The 10,085-nt window shown below is 31.5% G+C and overlaps 1 protein-coding gene across 4 annotated transcripts in view; it reads right to left on the bottom strand.

The window, feature by feature from the left end:
- The window catches only part of LOC106460839 (transcription factor cwo-like), a 14,348-nt gene extending 5,428 nt beyond the window's left edge, over positions 1–8,920 (bottom strand). The window contains exons 1-4 of one of the 4 annotated variants that reach the window (XM_022387646.1): positions 8,873–8,920; positions 2,883–2,984; positions 2,534–2,621; positions 873–1,055 (exon numbers count right to left, since the gene is read on the bottom strand). In XM_022387646.1, coding sequence (XP_022243354.1) covers positions 873–1,055; positions 2,534–2,621; positions 2,883–2,978 — 367 coding nt within the window. In that variant the 5' untranslated portion in view covers positions 2,979–2,984; positions 8,873–8,920. Of the gene's footprint in view, positions 1–872; positions 1,056–2,533; positions 2,622–2,882; positions 2,985–5,429; positions 5,500–7,705; positions 7,946–8,028; positions 8,101–8,872 lie in introns of those variants that run through there. The other 3 variants (XM_022387647.1, XM_013920581.2, XM_022387648.1) reach the window with 3 other exon arrangements.
- Positions 8,921–10,085: the final 1,165 nt, after the last annotated feature.

Here is a 10,085-nt window from a genome sequence, read left to right as displayed (position 1 = left end):
CATTCGCCAATATACGGGATAGTTCTAGAAACAAGAGAGCGTGAGAATTGTCACGTGATCTCGATGACGCAACAATATCAAGTTAACCAGTCAGCTCTATTCAATGATATACTGCTCAAAATGTGTATCAGAGGGAAAAGTTCATTTTAGTGGTAGTTTAATGTTTAATAAAAGAAAGAGATGTGTATAACATGTTGTTATATATTAGTGTGAAGATGCTTGAAGGAGATGTGTATAACATGTTGTTATATATTAATGTGAAGATGCTTGAAGATCTATTCCATCAGTGACTACTCATTTTGTTATGTTCCAAAATTAAACACTTATGCCTAATATTGGAATAATGAGTATAAATATATTTAAATCAAAACAACGCTATTCTTTTTTAGATCCCTCCTTGAAAATTTGAGTGTTAACATCTTGGATTCATACTTCTGACCAATACTATACACAGATACATCTAAAATGATTCACAAAATTAAATAGGTTACATTGTATCTGGCAAGTAATAGTAATGAACATAGAATTAAGAAGTAAGACTAAAACAAAATGGTTAAAAAAATATACTGTACTTCATGCAAAATAACAGATATGAAACTTTGATTTCCTAATTTTCTTTTGATTATGACGTCACCTAAGTCTCAAAATGTTTCTCAACAAACTACTAAAATGGTATTAATTAAAACAAGGTTCACATGTCCCTCCCTCTAACAATCTAAACTTCTTGTGTTATAGGAGCTACTGTGTATAAAAATAGTGATGTTTCTTTTTAATACAGAAGAAAATCTGTATTATAAAATGTGTTGAATAAATAAATTTCTTGTCTGTAACTTTTCATTATCATATTATATTTTTGTTATTGAAAAACTTACCTCCTACAACTTTGCAGTAGTGTTGTTGAAGATAGCTGATAAGCCTTACACAGAATCCATCCCCAGCATATAATCCTTCCATCTTTGCCATGAAGTGTAAAACTTCAGACATACATTCTTGGAATCCGAGCCGGTACTGTCGCCATCTATCTTGTTCAGAAGTTTTAGCTACTTCGCATGTGTCTGTAACATCAGTTAGAAAATTTGTTTGCAACAGATGTGGTGCCCATTCAATGTATGTGAAGAAAAATAAAACGTTTTTCTTACAAATTTTCACTTCCAGCTATAAATTAAAATTCCGTTTACAAAATGATCATCAGAAAGCCTTACAATAAACAAAAATCACTCATAATATTTTGTGCTTGACCTCACTTAATAGTATATCAAGCAGGTTTGTGCATAGATTGAGAGATTAGATGTACTGGAAGGGAAAGCAGCAAAACCAAGTTGGTACACAGGTTTTACAAGTATTATATTTTATTAGATAAACCAGACTGATTGTGGCCTGCAAATAAAAAACAGCCTTAAAAGAATGTTCAGAGTAGGAACTGACTGGGATCTCTTTTCTCTAATAACTTGCATTACGTATAATATTTTATTACAAATCGAATACTAAAAAAGTTTTTAAAAATCTATGATAAACAGGAATAAAACGTTACTGGTAGGTCAGAAGATGGAATACAGAGAGTGGAACCCATGGAATCCAATTTTGAAAACGTTTGTCTGCCAAGTGACTCTTTAAAGCTTTGTTAGCATTCCATGTCTGTAATTAAAGATCAAAAGGTATTCAAATACCACAGTCATGATGGGTGTCTTAAGCTGGTGTGTTTGAACTCAAAAAACACATTCTTATAGTTTTCAAGTCATAAAATGAGAATTTTAATGAGCTAATTTTGTATTTTTTTGCAAAAGTGAAAATAACTGTTGAGATTTTACATACAATAAAGAATGATTAGGGGAAAGAAGTGGTGGATTCCCAAATGTTCATAATTGTAGAGAGTCCCCCCCCCCAAAAAAAAACCAACAAATTGCTATCCTGATTGGGATGTTTGTTTTCACTGTACTGTTTCATCCTCAAATTCAATACTATTAATATAATATTCACCTCAACATTAACTTGTTCTTTACAAATTAAAAGTAATATAACATGTTGATTATCAAGTCCTATAACATGTCAAGAAATATAAAAACTACTAACGAAAAGAAACAAAACAGTTTTTTTTTTTTGTTAACAAATGAGGTAATTTTTTGTTTCACTCTCCTTCTATCTTGTTCAGCAGTTTTAGCTAATTCACATGTGTCTGTAATACCAGTTAAACAACTTGTTTGCAACAGATGTGGAGCTCATTAAATGTATGTGAAGAAAAATAAAACATGAATAAAAGTAAAGTATCTTAATGGAAAAACATACAAAATGTTTACTCGAAGAACAATACCTAATTAGCTTTAAAACATTACTGATCTGATGAAATACACATGAATAAACTTCAAAGACTGAAGATGACCAATAGGTTTTTGTTTATTTCACTTTAATGTGGATAAATAAATTAAATCATATTTATATAGTACAAGTTATCTTAAATATTTATATAATACATAATCAGTTTTAAAGAAAATCTATCAACTTTTATTTTTATTCTCAATTAAACACCTATTATTACCTGGATCTTTGCATGTATGAGCTTGAAGATGCTTCAGATGTCTGATAGCCATTTCAATTATTTCTGTCTTTTCTATCCTCCCTCGACCCTAGAGAGAGAGATAGTAAATCAATCATATATAAAAAACTATTATGAATGATTAAATACAACTGGTATTGTACACTAACTTTCAGTATTTTATATGTTTGCTTTATCAGTTTATAAAATATTGTTACAGCTGCTGTAACAGTGTACTGGTCAGATTGGGCATTCTGGAAAACTTTATCACAAAGCTTTTATGTTTTTAATTTTTGAACAACAGTAATACATTATTTCTACACATTTTTATTTTATCTACATATATATGTACCTTTTTTAAATAAGCACTGGGAATAAGACGGCTTAGGTCAGCCAAACAGTTGTTCATTCTGTCTCGTCGTCTTTTCTCAATAATACGATGGGACATTGGATCCTATGAAACATTAATAAGAAATGACTTCAGAATCATTTACAGTAAACTCAGTTTCCATCATTTTAAATGTTTTGGATATCTATATCTTTATCTCTTGTATAACTAGTTTAGTTTCCCAATTCTTTAAATTGTCTTAGTTCTTTTTCATGGACCATATCCTAAGATTAATAACAATGTTACGACAGCGGAAGTCACCTGACGCTGGTAACACGTAATGAGTATCTCGAACGTTCCTGAAGGCTCGAGTATTTGCCAGACGCCCTCTATTTTGTATATATAAGACCGGCGAGAAGTGACGGCATAAATAATTGAATAGCAGACAGGGAGATAGAGACAGATAATCGAGTCAAACCGTAAGTAAAGTGTGTAAATCGTTGTGTGTGTTTAAGTTAAAGTAACTGTGGAAATTCTGTGTATTGCAAAGTTGTATTGAGGAAGAATAAACTAGAAAGGGCTTGTATCGCTGAAGTTCCTCGGGAAGAATTTTTACGGGAGATTATCAAACACCAGAGACGTAACAACAACATGAATTACAAAAACTCAAATGAAATTTTTTGCAAAAATAGAATATGTTTCATTGATTAATTAAAATTCATCATTATTAAAACACATAAAAAATTAACTTAACACCATCAATAAAAATTAGAATGACATCATTTCTCATAGACAATAAAACTGTAATTTAAGTTTTGAAAAAAGAAAAATACTATACAAACTAATTCTAATATTTTTGTCACAGTGTCCAAAAGTTATGACATGTAAGCACCTCTAATCCTAAACTATGTAAGATAAAAAAAGTGCAGATTAATAAGACAATTCTATACAATGTTTAAAAAGAACAAAACATGAGAGTAGTTCCTGATTTTTGTGACTATAACCAGTAGAAGAGTATTTTCCTCTTAAATTATGCTGTGAACTATTTATATTGTTATGTATCTGCTCGTTTGTTAATTTCCGGTATAAATTCTTTCCGAGGAACTTCAGCGATACAAGTCCTTTCTTAATTAAAACTAGTTTATTCTTTCTTGATACAACTTCTTAGTACACGGAATTTCCAATGTCATTTAACAACCTTTATAACACTCGGACATTCGCGAGGTTCCTCGATAAGTCATGATCCTTCTAGAAACTCCAGCGCGCATACTTCCAGCATCGCGTGACTTCCGCTGTCGTAACAATATATTAGGCTTGTATTTCTGTCCAAGTATCTGGGTTAATATACTGTGAAGTACTATATTTCCCAATTTAGAATTCATTAACGTTTTTTTTTTAATTTTGAGCCTGTAGTAATGATTATGTAAAGTACTCAGAAGAAAAACAAGTAAGATGAAACAGTCGCCAAATTAAAATAAGTTAATTAATGAACGTGAAAATGTTTTGGGTAACAATAACAGACCGTCATCGGGTTTCCTCACCTACACAATTATTTTATTACTAATAGTAATACTAGAACATACGAAAAGTACTCAGTTGATTAGCTGCCTCAAACAGGAGAGATATCTGACTACAGAAGTACCTACTCCAGCAATTTTATACTAAACAACTACAACAAAATTCCTGTTCTACAGATTCACTTCCTAGTTCAATTTCACTTCTTCCTAAATTTTGTTGTTGATCTTTATGATAGTAGGCCTAATGAGAGTAGCAGTCAAACCTAATGCATGTATAGTAGGTCAATATTACGGTTATTACTACTAGATCATTTCAGTATCAACTTGAAATTCATTGCCTGTGTTATCAATATGTTCTTAGCTACTTCAGACATCCTAAATAAAATATAACAACTGAAAATAATTAATCATTAATTCAGTAAACGTAGACACCACTCTCACAAAGTTTATCTCAAACACTTGTCATTTGCCAATAACGTAGATACGTAGAACAATCTACTTCCTGCATAAGGAGACTCTTAGTCTTACTCTACCCAACTTTGACCAATCACCTATTCAAACCATATTTAGATTTTTCGATCTTTAAGACCATGGAGAGAAGAATAAGATGTAACAATCATAGTATGGAATATATTAAGACATTTAGTAGATGCTATACAACTATAAGTTGGTCTCTAGCCTAATTATTATAAAAGAATATCTATTTGGATGAATGTTTAACCAGATTTGAGTGACACCCAAAAATCAATATCGTTAAAACACTAAAATCTAACAGTCAAATTCAACACATTATTATTGAAGTTAATATTTTTGTATTTTTCAGTATTAAAAGTATTATTTACTAAATACTTTAAAAATGTAAGATAGATACCTTGAGCCACAATGTTAAGTTTATATTATTATAACGTAAACAACGATTTTGGTTGAGTTCACTTATATTTTTGAGAAAAATCAACAAGAAACAAATTTTGCAGTCAAACCCAACTCTGCGTTAGATCGGTTAGTTATATATACATCCTATCTAAAAGTAAAAGTGATATCGACAATGACCTACTTTCAATATATATGTTATATCCGGACAACAATACTTTTATTCACTCGTATGAAGTATCACTAAATTATTAAAGCCTATATTATTTCTATGCTATGTTACATTAATGATAGTCTAGTTAATTAGTCACTGTGACATACTGTTTCGACAAATCATGACGTCAGAAAAACTTAAAATTTCTCCGGTTGAATATCGATTTCTGCATGTCGAAATCATCTTGCAAATTACAAGATAAAACCATACTAGATTATATTAGAAACCGTAGAATTAAATACAAATAACGCTAATTTTTTAAATATCGTCATTTAAAATTGTGACCAATTATTTAGAAATCGCAATTCTGTAAAACATTTATTCCTTTGTAATTGTAAAAACTTACTATTTAAATAGTAAATCGACCATTCTATTCTACGCATTTGTATCTCTTCATTGAAACTGTAGAAATAATGGTTACAATGCTAACAATGATATCCATCAATTTGTTTTAGAAAACTATGGTGCAGGCTTATAACACCTACTATGAGAGAGACTCAACAGAATACCTATGTATGGCGGTATAATGCAAGGTTCCAAATACTTAATTTTTATCTTTTGTTTTGTCAATATTATTTAATTAATTAGGCCTAGCAACCGCGGTGAAATCATGTTGGGTCAAGTCTTCCTTTTATAGTTTTTTTTTTAATTACATCAAAGTTAACTTAATTAGTAGAATTTTAATGTAAACGAAAGGCTTACTGGGCAGTGACTTGTGGGAGATAAAAGATATATCAGAAATGCTATTTTTACATACACACCTGGTTCAATATTCGCGTTGAATAAATTAAGAGGTATGTGAAAAAACAAAATATCTTTTCTAAGCGATTTTTATCAGAAATATTAAGCTTATTGGATTCCAATGCTTGGTCAAATTTCCACGTTTAAACTTTGACATGAAAAGTCTTATAAGTTATACTGCGCCCCCCAGTGACACAGCGGTATGTCTGCGGACTTACAACGCTAGAAACCGGATTTCGATACTCGTGGTGGGCAGAGCACAGATAGCCCTTATGTAGCTTTGTGCATAATTAAAAACAAACAAACAAGTTATACTGCATATATATATATATATATATAATTAGCGTTTCAGTCTTTTGGATACATTTTGCGTCTCATCGTTCAGTTTAGTTGATTTGTTCTAGTATTATATGAAAGGCCTCAGGTGGAAGATAAAGGTTCGATATGAAATGCTATTTTTGCACACACCTGTTTCGAAATCCACAATGGATATATAAATACGAATGTAAAAGAATTATTGTATAAACTATAAGTGATTTTTTTGTCAGGCATTTAAGGCCAATTAGATTTCAAAGCTTCGCCAGGTTTCGATATTCATATCGTAACTTTAAAATCACGCTGTTTTCAATAAAAATAATTCGTTCATAAAACAATGCAAAATTAATATAAAAAGCACAGATTAGGAAAAAAATGACAAGTTATTCGATTATATACATATATCGAATACGGTATATAAATAACAGTAGTAGTCATAAATATCATAAAATTATTCCTAATGTTAGACACTCTAACTTGATACTCAAATAACTTGAAGTAGGTGGTAGTACTAGTAATAGACTAAATGTTTGAAAGTGGGATGGGGATAAAAGTAAACTCAAACAAGCAGTAGGCTAATGTATCCGTTTTCTAATACTAATAGTAAGGCCCCCCAGTGGCATGTCTGCTGGCTTATAAAGCTAGAAACTGCGTTTCGATAACCATGGTGGACAGATCACAAATAGACCGTTGTGTAGCTTTGTGCTTAACTTCAAACAAAAATCTAATTGTAAGTGCTATTATTGCTATTCTAATACTAACAAATACATTTTTATAAACAGATTAGCCTACATTACAAGAACCAAGTCTCATTTTATAAATGATTGCTTACAGTTAAATTTAGGTCGAATGTACAAATAGAAAATGTTCTTCCATTTAGAAATGAAAAAAAAAAAAAGTGTGTTAACACTAACGTTACAAATAATACAATGCTTTAATTAAGCACACGTTTCGATATTATTAATATTTTATTAAATTACTACGGCTTCATCTATCGGTTAAGTTGCAAACCTATGGCTTAGTTCCTGAAATGAGCTATAATTATTGTGTTACTAATACTGATTGTTTGATCTACTTATACTTATAACTTATACTAGTTATAGACCTAGTTGCAAAACACTTAACTTAGTACAAAAAAAAACCTTGATTTGTAACATTAAGAGAGTGGAAATAAAATAAAAAAATCATACCATTTTGCTTTACAGTGGAACAGAATTTACAGTTACACCAGAAACTAACCCTTAAGTTCCGTAATGTTCTTAAGACACAAAACAAAAACCAAGTTTTGTGTAGTACCACTATTAATATTATTACTTTATAAATACGCTTGGAAGTGGAATTAACGACAATGGTAATCGAAATATTTACTTAATAAATACATAATACAACCGTTCAATTCTATTTTTACTTAATATTACTGACTGTACGTTAGCTCAGTAACAAGGTTTCTACTCTTTTCGTCTACTTGCTCTATCATAAGTACGTGTTTTACAGACTTGACTCCAACACATACCTAGCACGTGACATGAAAGTCTGAGTTGACGATACTCGTGAACTCCAGCACACATGTTCTAGTGTATTCACGTGCCCACGTGTAAGTCTGTTGTTTCTCCCTTTGCAAAATTTGTGAAAACAAATCGATTACGTAGGCGAGTTGATTATACAACTAACGAAAATGTACAGTTAAACAAAACGGAAGTGCTACAGAAACCATAGTAACCTGAAATGGGTTTTATTGTACTCTAGTATTTGTGTTGTTTTTTAATGAAACTTAATATCTGAAGTTTTGGTTTCTATTGAATTAATATTAATATAAATTGCGAGTTCTCAATGACTACTGTTACATTATAACACTGGAGTTTTCAATCATTAAAATTTTACACGTTTGTTTGTTTGAAGTTAAGCACAAAGCTGCACAATGGGCTATCTGTGCTCTGCCCACCACGGGTATCGAAATCCGGTTTCTAGTGTTGTAAGTTCGCAGACATCCCGCTGTGCCATTGGAGGGGGGGGGGGCATTTTACATGTTCAATGATATTGTAATGAAAACAAAAACGAAAATATATTGATTTCCTTTTCATTTTACATGTTCAATGATATTGTAATGAAAACAAAAAGGGAAATATATTGATTTCCTTTTCATTTTACATGTTCAATGATATTGTAATGAAAACAAAAACGGAAATATATTGATTTCCTTTTTATTTTCATTTTACATGTTCAATGATATTGTAATAAAAACAAAAACGAAAATATATTGATTTCCTTTCTATTTTCATTTTACACTTAATTTACCAAATTACAATAAAAGTAAGAAATATAAATCTTAAAAATTTCAACGATTCTCTATTTCTTACGTGAATAATCAGGATATAACAATGTTTTCAGTTTGGGTCTTGCACGTGCCCAGGACCAGCTAGAAAACAAAAACAGGGGGGGGGGGGAGTTGCCCTTGTTAGCCCTACTCGCACATGTTCAGAAACCAGTCTTCAAGTGATGTACCAACACTATTTATATATAATTATGATCTGAATATATAAAGCAGAAACCGATACAAACTGAGTTTTGTGTTTTACAAAATTAACAGAAATAACCAGTACTAAGTAAACAGATCTTGTCTTTAGACAGTTATCTGAGACTGTCCATCTAGTACCAGCCATTGCTAACATATTGTTACGTCTCCGTTCGTTAATTGATTTTCCGTAAATTCGTTCCGACGAAACTTTAGCGACACAAGTCCTTTCTTAAATAAAACTGGTTTATTCTTTCCGAATACAACTTTACGTTACACTCAACTTCAACAGTCGCTCTGTAACAAACGCTATAATTCTCAACGAATTTCTCACGTGCTCAACAATATTCTCTCTGACTGCAGTTCAATTACTCATTACCTCTCTCGTCCCGTCACGTTGTGAACGTCTTGTATATACAAGACTAATACATATCTAGTAAATGCTAGGGCATTCTTGAAGGAACAGGATATTTCTAGAAACAGGTGGCGTGATACTAGTCACATGACCTCGCTGACGCAACAATATATTCATTAGGATCAAACTTCATACAGTTTCCAGTTTCTGCAAAGCATTCAGTAGCAAGGAGGATCCCACTGAGAGTTTTGGTAAATAATTTCTTGTGAGACTTGGTTTTTACTGAACTTATCTTACTGAAGACACTTTCACAATCTGCATTTGAATGTGGCAGAAGAATAGTATCTACTACGAATTAAGGCAGATAACAATTAGCCACAAATGTTCCGGTACAAAAGAAGTTCTACTCAAAACGCTACGTCCTCGGGGAGTTCAGTAGCAAGTAGGGGATTCCATTCATCAACATGGTGTTGGCGAGTATTGTTTCGTCTCGAACAACAAGAGGTAGACATGACTCCAAAAGAATGACTGACGGACACATTTTCCTTGCTTTAAATATATTAATATTTTATGGTTGAGGATAGTGATCCTAGATAGGACTGGGTTGTCAAAGCTTTGCGTTTCTCTATGTTTCTGCAGGCAGTTTTTAAAAACTCTCTACAACAGATAAATAGGTCTTAGACTATATCAGGCCGTTTCATCG

Source organism: Limulus polyphemus, unplaced genomic scaffold, assembly GCF_000517525.1.
Source record: "Limulus polyphemus unplaced genomic scaffold, Limulus_polyphemus-2.1.2 Scaffold847, whole genome shotgun sequence".
In the NCBI taxonomy this organism is placed as follows: domain Eukaryota; kingdom Metazoa; phylum Arthropoda; class Merostomata; order Xiphosura; family Limulidae; genus Limulus; species Limulus polyphemus.
Note: the sequence above shows the minus strand (reverse complement) of the source record. Positions and strands in the feature narration are given on the sequence as shown.